Source organism: Protopterus annectens, chromosome 2.part1 (assembly GCF_019279795.1).
Source record: "Protopterus annectens isolate FY-2018-M chromosome 2.part1, PAN1.0, whole genome shotgun sequence".
Classification (NCBI taxonomy): Eukaryota; Metazoa; Chordata; order Ceratodontiformes; family Protopteridae; genus Protopterus; species Protopterus annectens.
In genome coordinates, this window is record NC_056729.1 from 1,508,745,424 (window position 1) to 1,508,769,612 (window position 24,189).

General features: G+C 39.8%; 1 protein-coding gene across 1 annotated transcript in view; it reads left to right on the plus strand.

Moving 5' to 3' along the window:
• MEGF6 (multiple EGF like domains 6) overlaps positions 1-24,189 on the plus strand; it is a 2,184,612-nt gene that overhangs the window by 595,833 nt on the left and 1,564,590 nt on the right. Inside the window, exon 5 of the mRNA XM_044062967.1 lies at positions 15,475-15,597. Coding sequence (XP_043918902.1) covers positions 15,475-15,597 — 123 coding nt within the window. The remainder of the gene's footprint in view (positions 1-15,474; positions 15,598-24,189) is intronic.

Sequence of the window (24,189 nt, forward strand, 5' to 3'; positions counted from 1 at the left end):
GTAGAGTAGGAGGAGAAATGTGGAGGGTGGATAGTTTAGAGAGGAGGATATTGTGGGAAATGGTATCGAAAGTTTTGGAGAGGTCGAGGAAAGGTGAAGCGATTATCTTACCAGAATCCCTTGCCCGGTTAACTGTATCAAGGAAGGATAGGAGGGCAGTAGTGGTGCTATGTCCTGGTCTGAAACCATGCTCAGTGGGTGATAGAATTTGATTTTCAAGCAGGTGGTTGAGGAGCTGGGCATGGATGCATTTTCCGGTATTATAGAGAGGGGTGAGAGAATTACTATGGGTCAAATGTTTATGGTGTCAGTGTTGGTGCCACTTTTGTGTAAGTGGAGAATGAATGCTTTTTTCCAGATGTCTGGGACAAGGGATTCTTTAATAGATCTGTTAATGCGTATTCTGATTGGATAAGCTATAGAGTTTGCAGCTAGCTGCAGGAAGTGAGGGGGTAGATTGTCATGGGCCAGAGTACAGGGTTTTAGCTTAAGTAAAAGTTTTTTTTTATTGTGGTGGTGGATATGGGGGAGAATTTTTGGTTAGAGTTGAAGGAAGGATTATTTTCTGGGATGATTTGGTCATCAGCTGTCTTGGTGGTGGTGGTGGTAACAGTAGGAAAGGTGATGGTTAGGTAGGTTAGCGATGGTGTCAATGAAGTAGGAATTGAAAATTTCCCTCATTCCTCCTTGCACTGACTCATCCAACTACCTCTACTATTACTTTATCCCACCCAAAACAATCCCTCCCCTACCAAAAAAAAAAAAAACTAATTTTCTCTCTAATATCTATTGTACTATACTCTTCAATCTGAAATACACTGTTACCCATGCATAATGTTTTCCTAATCTACTAAAGGCTAGTAGCTATATATTTTGAAATGTTAAACCTATAATTGAGTTTATAACAAAAATATTCAATTTATGTAAATGTCGAAATTTCTGTATTGAATTATGTCTTTTCATTTTTGTAACATTGTGACAAGCCAATTGCAAATATCATGGAGCTTATCTGTAAATGTTTAATTAGCTGTATGAACGTTGTCCTTTTGTAACATGTAAAATGTTACTTGCAATTATTGTGCAGCTTTTCTCCCTGGGCCTCTACTGAAAACGAGCTCTTCTTGGCCCAGTGGACTTCCTCGGTCATCAAACTTAAATAAAATAAAATAAATAAAAGGGTGGCAAGTTTGATAGGGGTTTTGTTTGGGTCAGGGGATGGGTTGTTTTGAGAGCCTGGGTTTAATAGTTGGTTGATGGAGGACCAGAATTTTTTGGGATTATTTTTATACTGGTCTTGTAGGTGGAGGTAGTGGGCTTTTTTATCAATGGTTATTAGACGTTTTGCCTGGTTACGGAGTTGCTTGTTATGTAGTAGAGTTGAGGGGTCTTTGTTTTTCTGCCATGATTTCCAAATTTTATTCCTTATGGATAGTACTTCTTTGATGGATTTTGAGAGCCAGCTTGCATGGTTATGTTTTATTCGTTTTTGGTGGGTGGGTGCTTGCCTATTTAGGATGTCTAGGAATGTTGAGTTAGAAAATTCAACAGCCTCAGTAAATGGTAAGGATTTAAGGGGTTCCCAATTTACTTTAGCTAAGGTTTCATTAAATATGAATGGATGGAACTTAGTAAAATTTCTGTTTGATTTATATTGGTGTTGGCCTGAAGTTGAGGTGGTTTTGCGTAAGCTGTATGCTGGGTGGTGATCGCTAATGATATTAGGTAGTATGCAAGGGAGCCCGCAGGATTTTTTGCAGGGGGGTGCAAACCCAGAGCCCCACCCACGTAGCTCTCCCCACCCCCTGCCAGCATAGCCCCGCCCACATCCACTCCCAAGCCCCGCCCACACAGCCATTCCAGTGTCCCATTACTTGGCTATTTCTCTCCATTTGCCGTAGACACTGTTCAAATCTCTGTGTGCATACTGTTTTATGCTTTAGTTCTACAATGATTACAGGCAGTTGTATTTAATTTACAACTTCTATTTCAAACATTATAGCCCAAACACTGAGACATTTACTAAACCTAAACAAAACAATAGTCTTACAATGAAAACAGACTTGGCATTAAAGCTTCTCTACTTTTGAAACTCGCATTCAAAGAAACAGCATTGAAACCCACATTCAAAGAAAATGCATCTGGCCAGTGGCAGGTTATTTACCTTTGAACTGTTTTCAAGCAATAAGCTCCTTGCATACTGTTAGGGCCATGCAAAAGATTTGATTTACCTGATTGTATTAATTATAATATATAATTGAATTATATCCCTTGTATTATACAGCAACACTTGAGTGTCTCTGCCGAAGTAAAAGTAATCTGAATAATTCCACATTTAAGATATCTGAAACTAATGAAGGTGTTGTTGCTAGAAAACTATATATTTCAGTGTTTCATCTACAAATTCAGTGCCTGCTTCCGTCAAAGAATAAATTGCCTATGTTGAATTAAAAAATGGTAAGCTGGTATATTGCAATAGAAAATGGATGGAAAGGTTAAAAACAGGTTCATAGTTATTAGGCATCTCATCCAAAGGAGGACATCCTCAGGACTGCAGCATACAGATGTACATGCTGTAGGAATAGAACCTCAAGCCTCTCCATTAAGATGCAAGTATTCTACTTGTGCTACTAACATAACTTTAAAACTTTATACCACAATAGAGATACCATTTGCTAAACAAAACAGTTGCACATTATAAATAGACTTTGCATGAGCAGCAGTAAACTTAGCTTCCCTTAAAACTCAGTTCCTTGAAAATGCACATAATTCCACCTGCTAACTCTAACTTGGGCATTTCACTTTCTCTCTCTCACAAACATACCACACCCCTCAAGGCCTCAACCTTAGTGCAAGTAATCTGGACAAAGCCTAAAATAAATAGGGACAGATTATACATATGGCTCTCATAAACTTAGAAAATTGCAAGAGTAACAGGATTTGTGTTAGTATGCATTTTTCTAAATGATATGACATCTAAAACTGAAATATCTCATTTAGCAACTTCAATCCTTTTTAGGAGGAAAATGGGGCAAAAATCTGGACATTCTGCAAAAACCTGGACAGCTGAGGGGTATGCTACCTCCCTCTTATACACACACACAAAATAATTCTGGTCAGACTTGAATTAGTTCTGGGAAGGTTGCACTGAATGGCACCGTGCTTGATCTGAAGTGGGTGAAATCCTGGTAGCCAATGATAACTGATCTGCAGCTCAGCAATGTGGAGCATTAAAGCATTTTTAGCAGAGCATTGTTTCATCACTACCTATTGTGTTTGCACATAAGCTGTAGCTATTTCAAACATTTGCCTTTTTTTATTACTACAGAGTACATTTACCCACCAGAGCTATTGTGTTTTGACTTCAGTGTGCAGCTTACCTAGTTGTTGCAGGGCTTGGCTTTTAAGTAAGGTAGCAATGCTTATTTACCATATACCATTAAAGCCACCCAACTACAAAAGTGTACTAACACACAGACACTGCTATAAGACACTGGTCTCCAATAAAACGTAATGAGCTTCTGAAAATACTGTAATCCTGTCCTTTTATTGCAAATACTGTCATATGCATTTCAATACCCAAGGCTTATACATTATCTAGTTATGTAAATATTCTCTGCATGGCAACAACGAAAAGGCTTTCAATGCTGGTAATTCTTTAACAATATGCTTACTAAAGCTTAGTTGCATCTTACAATCTCCGACAAGCTTACCTGATGTTCATTAAACCATGGCTACTTAAACAGTGCAACAGGGCACTGTGATAGCATGCAGTTCCTGAATAATAAGAAGCATAAATCAACAGTATAAAAATCTGATAGAAAACCAGAACATTCTGCAAAATCAAGGACAGATGAAAAGCCACAGTCGTATTTGTGATCTACCTTGGATGGGGGAATACTCTGCACACTTACACTGCATAACTGCTCCTTGCCTTCCTTGGACACATCCAGAGCCACTTCAATGGGGGGTGGGGTGCAATAAGTGTGTCATAATTTGAAATGTCTCTGGCTGACAGTGATGGCTCTGACACTCATACCTCAACTTCAGAGCAAGAAATCTGGACAAAGCCATACATAGAACTAGAAGTGGGACACAGGCAAAAAATAAGGCCAATTTTTAAATATTGCTCTTATTAACTTAGATAATAGAACAGTAGTAGATCTTGCATTAGTACGAATTTTCTGAAGGGTATAAAATCTGAAACTCAAATGTCTGCCATTATTTTCTAACTTCAATCTTTAATGACTTGCCACTAATTTGCCAGAAAACCACAATTTTATGAAAAACAGACCAAAACGTGATGCAAAAATACCTGTCAAAAAAGGGACACTTTTTTAATATTAACATTGTTAACTTGAGCAGCTAACAAAATAAGAGCATCTGCATGCATTTCTGAAATAAAAGTAATCTATAACTCTGATCACTACAGTTATATATAATTGTAAACCCTCCACATTTTCTTCCAAAATTGCCATTTTGGAGGAGGGATTATTAGGGGAGAGCAACATTTTGAGCCAAAATTGGGGACAAATGAGAGGTTTGGATATTTCTAATCTACAAAGTGATTTGCACGTACCTCTCAACCTCTTAATGCAGGAAATCTGGACAAGGCCCAAATATATTGGGGGGAACATACAAACACTACTAAAAATTGCTCTTGTATAAACTTAAGACAGTCTTGCATTAGCATGCATTTTTCTGAAGGTTATGACGTCTGAAACTCAATGTCTGTCATTTACTGACTTAATTCCTAAATGATTTGCTAGAAAACCACAAATTTTATGAGGAACAAACCAAAAATAAGAAGCAAATATCTATTCATTCTGCAAATATATGGACAACTGAGAGGTATAGTTCAACCAGGGCTGTCTGAGTTTGCTACCCCCCTCACAAAATCATGGTCAAATGGAGCCTCCCCCCTGCAGCCATTCCAATGTCCCATTTCTTGGTTATTTTGCCCCATTTACCATAAACACTAATGTGCATACTGCTTTACTTCTGCGATGATTTAGGATTTCATTTGAAAGTTTTATTTTGCATTTTACAGCACAAACCCTAATACATATCTGTTAAACAAAGCAATGCAGTCTGACAATGAAAATAGACTAACATTAACACTTCTCTGCCTTCGAAACTCACATGCATTGAAACAGCATTGAAACCCACATTCAAAGAAAATACATTTTGCCAGTGGCAGATAAATAAACTCTGGGCTGTCTTCAAAATCATAGGCCCCTCGAACATAACATACACATGCTCTTTGATACACCTTCCTGACTGTATTACATTATATTCCTTGTACAATACAGTACAGTTGTTAGAGGGCATTTTAAATTTGTTTTGAATATTTTTCCAGTAAACAATGAAACAAAATGCATACACCAATGACAAAACTGCCCAATTCAGAACATTTCCATCATAAAGTCTATTCAACCTTCTATAGTCCACCAGTATCAGTAAAAATATGCACAATCTCTGTAGTAAAATCCACATTAAAGAAATTTGTAACTAATAAAGAGGTTGCTGCTAGCAAACACTTTATATGTCATTGTTTAATCTACAAATAAAGTGTCTGTTACCCTTGAAGAATAACTTGACTTTGTTGCATGCAATAAAAAAATAAGCTAGTAATATCGCAATAGGGAATGGATAGCAAACTGATAACAGGTTCATAGCTACTAGGTATCTTTGCCAAAAGAACTGCAGCATCCACCCCCTTTACAGCACAGTACAGTATCAGCAATGCATCTACCTACTGCAGGAGTAGAACCCACAGCCTTCAGCATCAAAAGCAAGTACACTATCCTGTTGTGCTATTAACAGTGCGAGCAGACTAAACATAAGCAGCACTAAACTTTTGCTCCCCTGCAGCTCTCAGCTCCTTGTAAAATCTACTCGACACTCAGCTGTATCTCTGAACGTTGCAGCACAAGAAATCTGGAAAAAGCCAAAATTTATTGGGGGGGGACTAAAGGCCAAAAAACAGGGACACATTTTAAACATTGCTTGTATAATGTTGGAAAGTTGCTAGAATAAAATGCTGCGTTACCACCATACATTTCACTGCCACGTCTTGAACCCAGGGGACCCTGTGCAAAACAGTCAGAGCAACATACCACTATGCCAAATCAGCTGTTTTGTGAAAGAGGAAGACTGAAACTTAAATGGCTATCATTTAGTGAATTCAGTACTCACCATAGCACAGCTGTCAACCTCTTAGCACAAAATACCTGAACAAAGCCAATAATGGGTGAATACAACCCCCAAACATTCAGTGAATTCAGTTCTCACCATAGCTCTCAACCTCTTAACAAAAAACACCCAGACAAAGCCAGTAATGGGGGAATATAGCCCCCAAACATATTCAGTGAATTCAGTTCTCACCATAGCTCTCAACCTTAGTACAAAACCTGGATGAAGCCAATAATGGGGGGAATACAGTCCCAAAGACAGGGATACATTTCAAATATCCATCTTGTACACTTAGAAGAAAATTGCTAAAATAAAAGCTTTTGTTACCATGCACTTTCTGAAGAATATGTAGTCTGACATTGAAATGAGTGTCCATTTTTTAACCAGGAAAGTCTGACTTAGAAAAAAAGCTAATTTTTAGCAGAGGTCCAGGGAGAAACACTCCAGACAGCCAAGAATCAAACCAGAGAACATGTAGCTGTCAGGCAACAAGGACACATACAGAAACCACAGATTTTATGAAGAACAGAAAAAGTATGAGGGAAAAACCTGCAACATTTTTACAAATGGTGGTGGGTAGGGAATTCAGGCTCTTGCCACTTGGGCCCAAGGTATAGGGTTCAAGACTTATTCTCTACCCACCAATGGTATGTACTGACAAAAGCATAGCCACAGATCATCTTAAGAAATATAAAGTCACAAACAAGAAACAGCCAGCCCAAATTTTCACCAGCAGTTGCAATGCAGAATCTAAAAGGAATTCACCAAACTCACATCTAGTCCATTGTTCAAAGGACACAAGGTAATTAAAAAATATTCTTGCTCGACACAGCATCATAGAAGCATTAGGCGAACTGCAGTCAGAAAGGATCTGAAGTAAAAGGTGAGGGGGTGTATAAGGTGCTTGCATTCACTCTAAATATGCTAGTTAAAACAAACACTGATGTCAATACACAGCAAAACTATGGGTCAGGTCATTTATTCATTCCTTCGTAGTCCGGTATCATTTCAATGAAAAAGCAAACTAAAGCTGCCAATCCAGGTGTGATTGAGAGGTGATATTAAAATCACGGTGGAGCTAAAGTTAATCAGTTATTTTTGTTAATAGAATAAATAATTAGAAAGATGCTCTAAGATTAATTTCAGAAAAAAATATGAGACATATACTGAGGCAACACAGAAAAATTAACTGGAGAAAGGCACAGCATTCAGAATAAACACAACAGACAGTCAGTTTACGCAGACATACAGACACCAACCCAACCAACATACACAGACACATACATGCATGCATGTGTGCATACACACCACACACACACACACACACACACACACACACACACCCATACACACACACACCCATACACACACACACCCATACACACACACACACACACACACACACACACCCATACACACACACACACACACACACACCCATACACACACACACACCCATACACACACACACACACCCATACACACACACACACACACACACATACATACACTGGAACAGTTAGGAGTTTAGCTACCTGCATATTTCTGGGATAAGGAAGGAAAAATGTCTGCATAAAAAACATGTGTGCACAGGAAGGATATAGACACTCTGCACAGAGGGTAATCCACTAGAAAACAAACCACAGACTCCAGCACTGTGAGGCAGTAACAAAAAATAGTAACTTTTACACAACTGCATTGTTCTAATGAAAAAGGACAATAATAAAAACAAATGAAAATGCACTGCCATAAACTAACCAGTTATGGCTGGCATTCATAAACGCTGTGTGCAACTGCACAGGGCTTTTGCATGGCCACCTCACATGCCAGAGCCACCACCACACACTACTCACTCTGAAAGTGTCCCATCTTCCATCAGTTTCCTCCTGCTTGCGAATCCATCCGTTTCCTCCCGCTTGCAAATCCATCCGCTTCAGGTCCCATCTTCCATCCATTTTCTCCCGCTTGCAAATCGTCCGTTTCGGTTCCCGCTCGAATCCTCCCGCTTGCGAAACCATCCGTGTGAATTCCCGCTCATAAACTTGTAAATATGAGCGAGAGCGATGATGTCAGCATGCCTGCGACTGGACTGTCAGCGCAGACTTCTTCTTAAAGAAGAACGGACTAAAAAAAAAAACCTACAGCATTAACTCATGAGCCGATTCCAGGGGGGTGCAAGTGCACCCCCTTGCACCTGCCTGCGGGCGCCCTTGGTAGTATGCCTGCATTGATGACATTGTCAAGGTGGGACACTAATATCCAGCCTATTGTGGAGCCACAATAGTCATTTTTGTGGGGTCTGGTGATGTCTTCAATTAGTTGGGAGATGTTGTAAAGGTTTATATTTTTTGAGGGATTGTGGGGCAATGTCTAGCCAATCGATGTTTACATCACCTACAATGATGATTTCAGTATCTATATTTTGGGAAGTCCAGGGAAGTATGTTTTCTCATATTGGTATGTTGTTTCCTGGAGGAATGTACAGTGCAATCATGCAGATGTTTTTATGGTTGTTACGTTTTAATATAGAGATTAGTACTTTAGCTGGGGTGAAATTGGGTGTTGGTTTTGAGTAGGGAATTGATGTATATTTGTTAGGAAAGAGTATTGCTACTCCTCCTCCTCTCTTGTGGAGTTGATTGGCTCTCAGGCATGAGTGGCCTGGGGGAAGAAATTCAGTGTCTTTTACATATGATTTCAGCCAGGTTTTGGTAGCTGCTAGTCCCCGTGAACTATGATGTTTGCAGATGACATTGTGATCTGTAGTGAGAGTAGGGAACAGGTGCAGGAGACCCTGGAGAGGTGAAGATATGCTCTAGAGAGAAGAGGAATGAAGGTCAGCAGGACTAAGACAGAATATATGTGTGTGAATGAGAGGGAGGATAGAAGAATGGTGAAGATGCAGGGAGTAGAGGTGGCGAAGGTGGATGAGTTTAAATACTTGGGATCAACAGTTCAGAGTAATGGTGAGTGTGGAAGTGATGTGAAGAAGAGAGTACAGGCAGGATGGAGTGGGTGGAGAAGAGTGTCAGGAGTGATTTGTGACAGATGAGTACCAGTAAGAGTGAAAGTGAAGGTCTAAAAGAGGGTAGTGAGACCAGCTATGTTATATCGGTTGGAGACAGTGGCATTGACGAAAAGGCAGGAGTCAGAGCTTGACGTGGCAGAGTTGAAGATGTTAAGATTTACACTGGGTGTGATGAGGATGGACAGGATTAGGAATAAGTATGTTAGAGGGTCAGCCCAGGTTGGAAGGTTTGGAGACAAAGCTAGAGAGGCAAGATTACGTTGGTTTGGACATGTGCTGAGGAGGAATGCTGAGTATATTGGGAAACAGATGCTAAGAATGAAGCTGCCAGGTAACAGGAAAAGAGGAAGGCCTAGGATAAGGTTTATGGATGTGGTGATAGAGGACATGCAGGTGGTTGGTGTGACCGAGCAAGATGCAGAGGACAGGAAGAAATGGAAACAGGTGATCTGCTGTGGCGACCCCTAACGGGAGCAGCCAAAAGAAGAAGAAGATAATATCCGGGTTGTTTTGTGAAATCCACACCTGGAGTTCAGGTATTTTGCTTCTAAGGCTTTGGAGATTTATGGTTGATAGCATGAGAGATTTGCTAGGTTTGCTTAGGCTGAGAGGGGTTGGGCCTGGGTTGAGTTGTACATGACCACACTGGGATATAACGCTTTGGCAAATTACGTGGGTTATACTTACCAGTTTTCTTTCTAAAAATGGTATAGTTACTGCTGGTGGAGTGATAATGGGGGTGTCTTTAGAGAGGTAGAATTTTTACTTTGGATAGTACAGAGGTATTAGCTGTAAATAAGCTGGGGTGGATGTCTGAGTAACTTGATAAATGTGGGTTATATGTGGTGGTTGTACAGATGGGTGTAGGAGGTATGTTGGGTGTCTGGAAAGCTGTGATTATTTTTAGGAGAGAGAGCGTAAGTGAGAAAAGTGAGATCAAAGCAATAGTTGTGATGGACATGATGGTGGTTGAGTGCATTGTGGTAACAGAATGAATATGAGCAGGATAGTGATAGTTTAGGGGATGGAGCACTATATGTTTAGAATGGGTGGGAGGTAGAGTAGATAGGAGGTATGGTATGACGGGGAATAATTAGGAGGGTTATGGAATAGGTGGAAGAGATGTGTGGGAGGGGTCAGGCTAGGTATAAGGTTGATGTTATTGGGGGAGGGTAAGGAGCGGAGTGAGTGTAGCAAACGGAACAGGTCTGGCCCCCACAGAGAGAAGAGCAGAAAACCTATTAGTGTAAGGTAAGTAATAAGCTTAAAATATCAGTATCTAACAAAATATTAATCTAAGTAGCTCTAGAATACTTTAAATAATTATCACTGCAAGTGCATAAACAGGGTTGTTTGGCAGATATAGATACTTGTGATTAGTATAGAGACTATGCTGAAAATAAAAGCAAAAATTTACTAATTTACACAGTAAATGCTTGGGACTGGAACAATGTGCATGTGTGTGTGTGTGTGTGTGTGTGTGTGTGTGTGTGTGTGTGTGTGTATACGGCTGATTCAAGGTATTGGCCCAATCTAATGGCACTTGGCTGGAACCCTTCACTGATGTTGTGCATACACCTTTTAAGCCTTAAATCTTTACAAAAATTAAGTTGTAATTCACCTATTACTACAGAAAAGATGTAGGGTGTCAGGTTCTTGCTTCCAGGAGGTTTTATTTAGTTAAGATAATTATTTAGTTAAGATAGTCAGCTTCAGTGCATAAAGAAGATATTGTTGTATGCAGGGGGGGGGGGGGTCACGCAGGAAAGAAACCCATGCAAATTGCTGTGCATGCACAACAAAAAGAGGGGTAAAGAAGCCAAAGCAGCTACAGGATGAGAAAATATAAAGTCCTTAGATGAGAGGATCTGTATGCTACCTTCTGTTTCCAAAGAGCTGGAATGGTGGTCCATCCAGGTCGAACTGAACCAAGGATTGCCCTTTAAATAAGAACCTCACAGTCAGATGCTAACCCCAGATGCTTCAGGCCCAGTTTGAGGGGGTACATTCATGAGACCTCAGTGTGTGGGGGGGTCAGGGAATGCAAGTCAAATAAGCAAGCACATAAATGTAAAAATGATGGCGCCCTTTATTCAGGTACTCAGAGCCTTTAAACCCATGTGGAAGAAAGGGGCTTTGCAGATGACATCAGACCATGTTGCTTTAACGTGGTACATCAACATACAAGACAGATCCCATTCTTACCTTTTGTGCAGGCTGACCATGATTGTCTGAGAGCTAGCTCTTTAATCTCGGATGACTTTAAAGGCAGTCTACATTCCAGCATTCAGTCCCAGTTAGACTCAGTGGCAGACCAGCTAAGCAGTTTTGCTGAATATCCCCACAAATGGATGTTACAGCAGGATGTTTTTCTCCAGAATGATCACAGTTAAGTCCCATAAGTAGACATTTGCATCTTTAAACAATAAATTGCTAAAGAAGTTTTGCACCAGAACACAACACAAAAAAATTCTGGGCAGTAGATGCCTTCCTCTTTTTGAAATGGGACAGTAATCTTTCTATATGTTTTTTCTCTGATCCCCTTCTCCCTAGGTTAATCCAGAAAACAAGTGTTGAGGGACAAAATATGCCATTAATAAAAACATTTTTGGCCTGGCAGCTTTGTTTCTCCTCCTCATTCAGGTGTTCAGGGCACAATCTCACATGCTGCCTTTGCATAGAGTCCTCCTACCTTAGGACAAGCGTGCCTTGATATACACCACCCTAAAGACATTGCAGCTCATTGTCTGACTTAACTTTATTGCCCTTCAGGTGTCAGTTCTCTGAGGATGCACGCACCATACTTAAGGAAACTAGGAAGCCTGGTACAAGGATATCCTGCTTAACAAAAAGGATTTTTTTTCTTTAGTGCCATATGAAATATAAGGTCCCAGGCATAGTACCAGTGTCCATGATTTTGCTGCTCTTAAGTGAGCTGTTCAATTCAGGCCTATCATATGCATCTGTAAAGGCACATGTTTCAGCCATTTCAGCCCACATTCCTGTAGAACCCATGTTTAGCATTGCTGAAGACTAATAAACATTTCCTAAAAGATGTCTCATCTAAGTCCACCAAGGCAAGCCTTTGTTCTGTTCATAGGTTCATAGGTAGGTACTAGGCTATCGGCCCAAGGGCCTACGTAAGCCTAGTCAACAAGGTTTTTTGGGTTATGCCACCCAAGAAAGTTATTTTCCCATGCCACTGTCGAGCAGAGACACAGAAGTGATCCCCTGGGTGTATTTCCTATTTCCCATCCACTCATCAAGATTTTTCTTGAAGAGTGCTAATGAAGAACTTTGCTTGACATAGATGGGTAGCCTGTTCCAGAGCATGGAAAGTCTCTGGGACAGGAATCTATCCCTCCAGCATGTCCTGTTTATTGTGGTGACAAAGTTTAGGTTCCTAGAGCATGTAGTTTCTGGAAAATGTAAGACAGTCCCCTTTTGAGTGAGATGGTTCAGCCCCCCCCCCCTCCCCCCTCCTCAGATTTCTAACATTGAAAACAACTTTGATTTTGGCAATCACCTTATGTAGGAGGATTTCATAACTATAGGTACTCATGCACAGAGAGCCCTTTTTATCATCTTAAAACTAACCCACATTTATTTCAAAAGTGGTGACTGAGTTCTGCCTCACCCAGACTGTGAAACTTCGGTTTCTTCTGTAATCCGCAAAACAAGGGTGAAAGAATTCTTCATTCTTTAGACATGTTCAGGAAGCTGTGTTACTACCTGGATAAAACCAGTAACATCAGAGCCTTATATCAGTTATTCATGTCCTCTGCACCCTAGAAGGAGGGGAAAACTATTTTCTGAGCAAAAAATTTTTACATGGCTTGAAAAAAGCTGGAAGATACCATCGCAGTACATAGCAGTAGGGTACAGAAAACACTGTTTTCTTGTGGTCATTGGAATTGCACAGGAATGGATAGCTTTGTGGAACACTGTTTCTCTTTTAGGACAGTGTTTAGAATTTAACAGGCTGGGAGAAGTGGGAACTCTGACTTCAGGAGAGGTGGATGTGTAAAGCATGGTACAAGAGGAAGTCAAGACAGCGCTAACTCTGGTAAGCGCAAGTTATCCATGAGCTTAGTATATGTTAAAGCTGTCCTTACCGATCCCTAATCCTTTACGTGAGTAGAGATGTGAGGTGCCAAGATACAGTAGTTAATTTGGATTGGCTTTACCTAAATCAAACCAGGACTGTCATTTTAAACTTTTATGATCATTTGTAAGAGATTTATTCTAGTTGTGAACTTACTACTGTAAAAAGTAGTACTGAATAGTGAAGGGGTGCAGATTCTCCTATCCAGTATCATAAGCATAACTCCCCAACAGCAAAATGAACATGTCAAACTCATAAAAAAGAAAGAAAAAAAACACTGCCAAAACTGCAGATAACAATGTTTGCTAAGCATTTTTGCAGGATGACAAACTCTACTGCAACCCAACTTGTGGGAAGCTTCACTCCAATATCCCCATATTAACTCCATGTTCACTTAACCATAAGGAAAAGAGAAACAACCTGCAATGGTGAAAAAATAACATACACAATAGGGATCTCCAATGGAATCTGGGGAGCTATAATCAAGAAGATTGCATTCCTACCCTTATTAAATATTAGATCTCCTGTGGAGTCTCAAAACATCAGTCAGCTGATGGCTTTTTGTTACTTCCTTAAGGATTTGCCACATGTTGGGTTCCTTATGACAGTTGTTCTTGTAAAGGATGTCATGCAATGCTGAATTAAAGTCCCTACCCAAATCACTGAAAGTAACACACTTTTTGTCAAAGCGGGCTGCAGATAATTGATTAATAAATAAGCAATCAGACTTTTTCCTCTCTCTCTCTCTCTCTCTCTCTCTCACACACACACACACACACACACACACACACACACACACACACACACACACACACGCGCGCGCGCGCACACACTGTTTGTACTTTGATGCATTCTGAGAGATGGATTGTGGTTTTTCACAGACATCATAGTCACTGAGGATAGAATCCTTGGTCTGGAAAGAATAGATGAAAAACCTTTTTGTGTGTATGTATGACTTGCATCTTTTCACAAGGTATCAGACCAGTAATGCAGACACTGGGTAACTTTTTTTTTTGCTTATTTTAGTGAATAACCCGCACTTTGGCTTTTAATCTGTTCAGTGAGGCTTCTGTTCTCTCATCTGGACTCTGTCAGGCAACCAAATCCTTCCAGGCCCCCAGACCCCCAGACCCAGGCCCATCCCGTGGTCACAGTAAAACTAACAGAAGGAGTAAAGTACAATAAATAATTCTAAACTTCAGCATTATTTTTCAGCACTTTGGAAAAAATTTTAGCTTTTTGATCTGTTTAAAAAAGAAGTTGCAACTGATCACTTTTACTTTTAGATTTGAGTTGTTGCTGCTGTTGTGGATGCCAGTTATAATGTCAGACTAACGTGCTTGCACTACTCTGCCAGCTCCACTCAGTGACCCATCCAGAAACTTTTAGAGTGGATTCTGAGGCTCATCCCGTACATAAAAAGTAAGGATGAGAGAACATACACCTATTGTGAAGTTGGAAGGGGGCATGAAGCAGCCAGGAATGAGGAAAAGTAAACAAAGTAAAATAAATGTTGCTTTGCCTTAATTAAGGTAAAAAAATATATACTAAAACATTTTGGTGAATTTTGTACACGCCCAAGCTTGCATCTGTAGTGGCTGCCCCTTTCACACCATCTTTACTATACTAATGGTCATCAGTTCCCATTTCACCTTCCCTTTCTCAGTCCTCACTGTGAAAATGTAAGTGTTCCCATAAAAGAACAAGTATGTAATTTGAATTATCATCTGCCTTCAGCTATCTGTTGGCTAGTATTACTTGTTCCTTCTTTTTTTCCTGAAATTTCTTAATACTTTTGTGACTCTGCTCTTTTTTGCTACAAGTGATCCTTCTGCCTAATTTGAGACACCATTGTTTTTGCTTTTAACTGCATGTGGTATGACATTGCGATATTATTTGGTTTTAAGCTGGTCATTTTATATTACTTTTATTTATTTTGCATTGACATTCCATGGGCCTGCATTAATTTGTTTCAGTGCATTAAACAGCTACCAGATGAAGAACTGTGCTGCTTGGCTGATGCCTTGTTTCTTGTTACAAGATCTTGGCAAAACCTACCAGGCAGACTTGAGAATTAGCCATAACATATGCTTTATCTATTACGAAGACATTAATATCCATTTTCCCCCCTCCCTTTGTCTCTCTTCAGATATAGATGAGTGTGGATCTGGTCTGGCAGTGTGTTCCCATGGATGTCTCAACACTCGAGGATCCTTCATCTGCACCTGTAACCCAGGATATGAATTGGGAGCTGATGGAAGACAGTGTTACAGTAAGAAGATAATTACAAAAATAACAATACTAAAGCAAAACACACGCAACTATCTGAATGTTTGAATAAAGTAGAGCTTTAGGTAACATGCTCACACAAGTGGTATTATCTTCTGCTACACCTGAGATATATGTAGGTCTGAGATGAAACCACAACTTGCATGCATCCAGATGGATGCAAAACTGAAAAGCAATGCTGTATGAGCTTAAATGTCCATGTAGTTTATATTATATAGGGCAAATTACTCAACCAGTAGGAATCAGGGTGCAGGAACATGCCCCTACCACCTCTCAGTTCAAAAACTCCCTGAAATCACATCTCCTTAGTACCTGGTTATGCCATTGTATCACATAAACATACCCTTACTGCTTCTATCGCCCCCACTCACTTTCTTTTCACCTGCATATTATATGTATTGGGAATGTCAAACTATTAGCTGTTGAAATGCGTGACACATTTCTTCTCATGATACCTGTCCAACAATGTATAATTGTTATTGCCAATCTTTGTGTTGTTCCTTGTATTGCTCATTTTGTTTCCCTAATTTGGTGTATGATTACATTGATCACCATATATGTTGTATCACCTTGCTGAACTATATATGCTGTATTGTTTTATTAAACTAAATACTGGAGCTTTTCTCCCCGGGGCCTCTGCTGTAAATGGACCTGGTCCAGTCGGATCTTCCCGGTTAACAAATGTAAAATAAATAAATAAACAAAAAAAGGAACATATTAGAGACATTAAAGTTGCAATTCATCTATTCTTATTGCTGTTCATTTAAAACAAGAACATAATCAGGACCATGAGCTTTTAACATTTTTTGTTAACGTACCATTGCCAAAGTGCTGACTTGTGTTTAGATCTTTTGTGATGCCTTGTTAAGCAAAGAAGTATGGTTTATTTTTGTTTATGAAATTCAACAGCAAAAGGTTCAAGTAATGAGTTAGTGATGAAATATTGGTTGTAGTGCTGGCATATTTATTATAGAAAAATATTTATTAGAGTAAGATAAGTTATTTCATGAATTTAAAGTAATGTGAATCAGTTAATTTAATTTAATAATTTAGTGTTTGACAGATGAATCCTTCTGATTGGTAGATTCTTGTGACAATAGCATTTAACTGTGTGTTTTTACAGTACATCAGAACCTTGTGAAGGCAAGTGATCGAGGCATTAGTTTTGTATTTTTATTAAGTTAACTTTTGTGCTCCAGAAGAAAACCAAAGTGCATAAGTTTATATATGTATGTATGTGTGTATGTATGTGTATGTATATATGTGTGTATGTATATGTGTGTGTGTGTGTCTGTGTGTGTGTGTGTGTGTGTGTGTGTGTGTGTGTGTGTGTGTGTGTGTGTGTGTGTGTGTGTGTGTGTGTGTGTATAGGGTCTATATCACAATGTCAAACTAACAAAAATTCGATCATTGTAATATCGAACCCTAAAGTCCGAAACCCAACAAAACCGAAAACACAGAACAGCGATGTTTTTCCCCAGGGGAAAAAAAAATCGCTGTTCCGTTACAAAAAAAAAAAATTAACCTTAAACATAAACTAAAGTAGGGGACTTTGCCCTCCATGCCCCCCAATGTGAGGATCTGTGCCCCCCACACCCCCTACTTAAATATATCAACTCTGAGATCACACCACAGTGGAGGAAATAGCAAAGCCCTGAAAACGGCCCACTAATTTTTTTTTCCCCTGGGAAAAAGTCGATGTGCCTTGGCTTTGCTATTTTCAATTTTCAGACTTTAGGGTTCGATATTACAACTTTTGAACTTGTTTTAGTTCAACGTTGTAATACAGATCCTATGTAGATATGTGCGTGTGTGTGTGTGTGTGTGTGTGTATATATATATATATATATATATATATATATATATATAATGTATGTTCTGATGTTGTTGAATTATGTGTGAAAATTTGAGAATCAAACTTTAGAGTAGTCATGTCGTCAACCCAAAAAAGCAAAAGGAGAAATCTGTTTGCTTTATCCACTTGTGTCGCCCAACCATTTGTTGCATAAAGCTTTCAGTGGAGATGCATCCTAAGTAATGAGCCATGTTTTAGTAGTGGGACAGTGTGATTAAGTGGCTTACTGTTCAACAGAAATTGGAAGAGAATGAGTTTGTGGAGAAAATAAAAACAGTGGTGAGAATTTGAAACTATGTGGCAAGTGTGGTTGCTTTTAAGCCAGCTAATGAAAAATTGTAGAATTCTGAAAGACTGAGCTGCTAGGTCTTAAGGTGCGCTCCATGTATTCACAACGCATCTCAGAATTGCAAGTAGACAGCAGCACTTATTTCATGAACATACCTTTGCCTATACAGATATGCTGAGGAGTAATAGAGGGACAAGTATTGGATGTGGAACTAATATTAACAACTCATAGCTAGGCACAGTCCCAGGAATTCTTATCTTCTAGTAACATCTACAATAGGATCATAAAATCATATGAGGTTACTGGCTGGCTTAATGGCCCTAAGGCCCTTACAAGCCTAGCCAAGTTTTTTCCCTTCTTGTAATGGTGCTATTAGTAGACCTGACTCAACACCCACTGCAACTGTTCAGAAGGGACGCAGGTGAACCCCCAGGAGTGAATCAGTTCCCCATCCAGTTATCCAAATTACTTTTGAAAAAGGTCAGTGAGGGGCTCTGTTTTACTAGGATTGGAAACTTATTCCTGAGTAGGGGGAGCCTCTGGGGGATAAACCTGTCTCTCTGGCAGGTCCTGTTAATATTGCTTCTCATGTTGAGGTCAGTAGAGCGGGTGCAATGAGTACCATTAATCTTGCTAATGTGTAGCATTTCCATCAGGGCATGATCTGTGGTTGCTCTATAGGCTAGTCAGAGATCACCTCTGAGTAGTCTGTATTATACAGAGTATAGTGACAGGGATTTTAGTATGTCAGCATAGGACAGGTGTTGGACACCTTGAATTTTCTTGGTAATGTACCTCTGGGGTTGTTCCAATAGTTGGAGGTGCCTGGTGAGGTACATACCAAAGGGTACATTGTAGTTTATAATTGGTCTGATAAAGGAGGAGTACAGGGGGCTTGTGACCTCTTTTTCCTGAAGGCATTTCCCTTATTGATGAGATGGGCAATATAGAAGGCTTTCCTTCCAACATGATGGTTAAAGGAGAGGTTGATTTCAACCTGTGTGCCCAGATCTCTTACCATGGATTGAGTACTTAAGGTGTTATTGTTAATGTGGTACTTTGTTGGGTCGGTTCCCTTGACAAAGGGGATGATGATGATGCACTTTTTATTATTTAACTTGAGCCAGTGACTTTGGCACCAGTCATTGATTTGAGTAAGACCTTCTTGGAGGGTGTCAGTGTTACTAGGGGATTCAGTAATCACACCCAGTTAGCAGTCATCTGCAAACTTTGTTAGCCACATGCCCTTTGTTTTGGTCTGTACTTCTGAAAAGTAAATTTCAAACAGTAGGGGCCCCAGCACCGGGCCCTGTGGTACTCCACTGGTTACTGGTCTGAAGGTGGATGAAGAGTCCACTATTTTAACTTTGTGTGTGTGCGTGTGTGTGTGTGTGTGTGTGTGTGTGTGTGTGTGTGTGTGTGTGTGTGTGTGTGAGTGTGTGTGAGAGTGTGTGTGTGTGTGTGTGTGTGTGTGTGTGTGTGTGTGTGTGTGTGTGTGTGTGTGTGTGTGTGTGTGTGTGTGTGTGTGTGTGTGTGTGTGTGTGTGTGTGTGTGTGTGTGCTCTACTGGTGAGCCAGTGTGCAGCCCACCTGACTATATACTGATTTATGTTCAGTTGGGTAAATTTATCAATGATACCTGAGTGGGGAATGTTGTTGAAGGCTTTCGCTAGGTCTAAATAGGCAGTATACACAATTTTTCCTTCATCCAGGGATTTGGTGACTGTTTCAAAGAAGTCCACCACATTTAGTTGGCATGATCTCCCTTTGATGAAACCAAACTGGGATGGGTCTAGTGTTTGGAGAGCTCCTATATCCTTGTTGATAAGGTTCATGATGATTCTCTCCATGCCCTTGCATATGAGGCTGGTCAGACTTATGGGTCTGTATTTCCCAGGGCCAGTAGATGACAGTGGCAGTTTTCCAATCTGCAGAAATGTGCCCAGTGTTTAGACTGTGGTTAAAGAGGGTAAACAGAGGTACAGCTAACTCTTGCTTTAAGCAGTTTAGGACACAGCCAGGGATGTTGTCGGGTCCCATAAAGGCTGTGTTTTTAGCCTTGGAAAGACCATTAAGAACTTGTTCCTTAGAGATTTCTGGGGGATGACATGTAGGAGGGATATATTGTGGTTTATTGGGTGGAGACAGTGGGGAGAAGTTCTCACTGAACCTATCTGCCAGCAAGTTAACAATATCACCAGGTTTAGTATATCTTGTGCCATTTACAGCAAGTTCTGTGCAAATCTGGGATTTTTCTTTGAGGTTGCAGACATAACCAAAGAATGCCTTATGGTTACCCTTGGCTAGGGTGGCCAATTTAGATTCGTAGTTGGCTTTGGATTTTTTCACTTGGTGTTTTATTTACTTACTTAGGCAGAGGAGTGAGTCCTTTGAGTTTGGGGACTGTCTCCTTCTGCTTTTAGTTTAGTTTCTTGTTATATAACCTATTTATAGCAGATGTCCACCAAGCAGGTTTGTTCTTATGTGAGGAACTTACTTTTATCCTGTTGGGTACAGCTGAGTCAATGCAGCTGTGAAGGTCTTTATACAAGGCTTTAGTATAAACCTTAGCATAGGTATCCTTGCCATCAGTAGGGGTAGGTGCTATGAAAGTAGTAATGTCATCTTGTAAGAGATTATAGTTTGCTTTGGAGAAATTTTTAGTCTAGTTCCAGCTGCAGGAGGGTCAGACATTATTGTTACTTCTGGTGTGATTGACTTGTAGTCAGATTTCAGTAGAGATGACGGTACACTTTGGGTGGTGCACTGATCAGTGATGTTCATAAGTATTAGATCCATAATGTTTGAACCCCTAGTGGGGGTGTCCACTAACTGGTCCAGGGTATTAGAGTTTACGAAGTTCAACGGTGTGTGCATTGGTACAGGTGTAGTCAGACCAATTTATTGATGGGTAGTTGAAGTCTCCCAAAACCAGGATGTTTGGTGGTATATTGAGGGACTCCAGGAGGTCCATGTAGGCATTGTGGGTGTCCTGCATGGAAGGGTTCCTATAACTGGCGATAATTTGGTGAGGAGTTTTACCTACAGAGAGTTGTACTTGGAATAGTTCGAGGGACTCATTTAGTCTTACCAGTCTGGACGAGTATTTGTCTTTAATAATAACATTTGATACTCCTCCTCCTTTGGATTTCTTGCTCTGATTTGATGGTCTGAGAGAATGGAAGGCATTGTAATCCAGTATGACCGGGGTGCTTTCTGCAGCCTTGAACCAGGTTTATGTGACAGCACAGATGTCAGCATCCCTCCAAGGTGAAGGCAGCTTCCAACGAGTGCATTTTTAGGTTTAGACTCCTAATGTTTAGCAGCATGACCATGATGTTGTTTTTTGAGGAAAAATTTACGTTGTAAATTTTGTACTTGTGACAGTGCCTAAAAAAAGCATTGGGGAGGCAAGAGCTGTTGCCGGAAGACAAAATCCTAGGGTTGATAGGTGAAGACTGTCTCTGGCAAAGCATCGAGGTCTATCAACCATATCATCCCAGGCTGCTAGGAACTGGATCTGCTTAAGATGACACCAGAAACTAAACCAATTGTTGAAGTCAATCATCTTTTGCTTGTATTGAGGCATCATCCTTGGTGAGGGTAGTATGTTGCTTAAGGCTAGGGACATACCAGCCTGGGACACATAATCAGAGAGTAAAATCCGTGAAAAAGACAGGCTCTGCAAACACTAAAATATTTAATAATTACAGAAACAGATATAATAACAAAGCTTTTGGATAAAATCCTTCTTCAGTGTTAAGAAAGCAAATTGAAAATTAAAGCCTTATTAAATAATACATCTAAAGCAGTCACAAGACACAGCCTGACAAAGAGTAAAAGCAGAACAATTAACCAATTAAGAAACTTAAAGAGACACAGTCTATCTAAGGCAAAGTTGTTTCTGTTTTAAAACTGTAGCATTGATTCCTGTTGTAACATCTGCCTGTAATCTAATTATCCATTCATATTCTTTCTGTTCAAATTTATTATTTATATCACCACTGCTCAAACTTTTATGCAGTACTTCAATAACTCTAAATGTGGAAGCACGCTCATAATTATTATCAACAACATGTTTCACCAAGGCATTAGTCATAATACTTCTCTGAATATCTGAGCGATGAATCTTTCAAATGCCTAGAAGACATACCTACATAAAAACTTGGGCATTTTTTACATGTAGCTAGATGTATAACATAAGAAGTACTGCATAATGGAAAACATTTAAAACTGTATTGTCTACCTGTTGTGGGATATATAAAAATGGCATCAGTACAAATATCCATACAGCACAAGCAATTATGATAAGGGAATGTTCCATATCTATTAGAAATCCTATCTAGAGAGCGAGTTTTCATCTTTATAACATAGTCGATTTTTCAAGTTGGAACATTTTCTGTATGAAAACCTAGGTCTGACTCCTATAATTTCTTTAAGTTCAGGCATAACATTTAAGATATATTAATTATTAGTTACTACTTTTTTATGGCTTCGGTACATCTATTGTATATTAAGTACCATCATTTAGGCTTCTCAGCTGTATTAGTATGTACACTCTTCATCTCATCAGAATTACTATTCATAGAAAAGTGTGGTCTAGCATCAATTTCTCTGTTACTTATCACTTCTTCCTTAATATTCTGTAAAGTTTCATAATTATACCCCCTTTCCAAAAAGTCAGTTAACATTTCATTCACTTGATCAGATGCTGTCTTTCATTAATTTGATCAGATGCTCTCTTTGTCAGTATTAAGTCTACTAGCATGTGTATATTGGCCTCTTACAATGCTATTAAATTTATGTTTGACTTGAATCTCTGCTTTACCACAGTACTGATCCTGTTTGTTCCTGTTATACATAATTAGAGAGCTCAGTCATGTCTCTCTTCATATAGTCCAGAGAGGTACGTCTCAAGTCGTTCACGCCAACATGTATTATGACAAAGTCATAACAGTATTTGCTGCTGAGAGACTGCATGTGTGATGTTCTGGGTCCTGGCACCAGACAGGCTGCTAACCTTGACCTTCCCCTTATCCAACCTAGTGAGCAAAACATCAGTGTGTCTCCTGATAGAGTCACCTATGACTAGTACATTTGATTTTGTGTTACACCTTAATGGCTTAGTTAGTAAGACTTTGGATTGTGTGTTTTTATGTGTACTTTGTACTGTGTTTATCTTTAAGTGAACTAACATGGTGTGCTTGTGTTTGGGAGGTCTCTGTGCTTTGGGTAGGTTTTTAGAGTGGACCACCACATATGTGGGGTTATGTGTTGGTTGCATGGTAGGTGATAGTGGTGAGGTGTGAATGGTGACAACCTGCTTAGGGTCAGGTATACTGACTGGTGAGTGAGAGAGCTTTGATTCCATATTTTTTATGTAGTTGCACCTCTTGTATGTTGAGTTGGAGTATTGTAAAAGAAGTGGGTTGTCAGTGTACATGAGGGAATTGCTACATTGCCTCAGGATGCCTAATTCGACTAGGTAGGCAAGAGAAATGGTGGGGTATTGTCCTTCCATAGTGCTAGGTAAAAGGTTTGGCCAGTAAAAGGGACTGACCAGAAATGACCAGTTGGGGATCCTGTGAGAGGGTAGTCCACTAGTATAGATGAGAAGAACTAGAGAGGGTAGCTCAGAGGCAGTACTGATCTGTTCTACAGAACGGACCACAGCTGAGGGAAAATTTAATCCACAGAAGTTGCTCCTATAGCCACCAACAGTAATTGCAACTGCTCGTTAGTGAGACTTAGTGTGCAGTGAGCGTTGGGCAAACCCGTGCAAACATGGGGCTTTTAAAATACTTAAAAAAACCTTACTGGTGGGCAAAATAGCCGATCAAAAGCTCAGAACAGAGCCCTAGAGCAACAAGCTTCAACAGATGAGTCTCTAGCCACACACCTCCTGCCACAAGGGTGTAGAGGGCCCTCTCCAGGAAAAAAAGTTAGCTGGGGATTAGTGTGCAATTCAATACAAGCAGAACTAGACACAGTAGAATCTGTGGCTAGTCTACGCTACATAGTACAAGTGCCCAGAACACAAGTTAAATGCAGAGGTTGAAAAACAGGCAAAATTTACAGTAAAAATGAAGAAATATTCAGATCAGCAAAAACAGTGATAACAGTTAGTGCAGAAATACAAGCAATAATGGTCTTGTCTTTAGTTATAAGCCTCGATTGGGTCAGATGCAGATAGCAGAGTACTGGCTGATCACCTATACCTAGCAAGAACTACCAAAGTAGGTATATTTTTAGGTGATCACTCTTTTGTTAAAAATGTTATTTTGGTATTCCTTAACACTGATGGATGGGTTCTGCAGCATTGTCGAAGAACACCTAAGTCTGACAAGACAATTTCAGGACTAATGAATAACTGTATACAGTCTAGAGCTCTGGTTGTTTATATAGCATAAGTCTGTTTACTTGGGTAAGCAG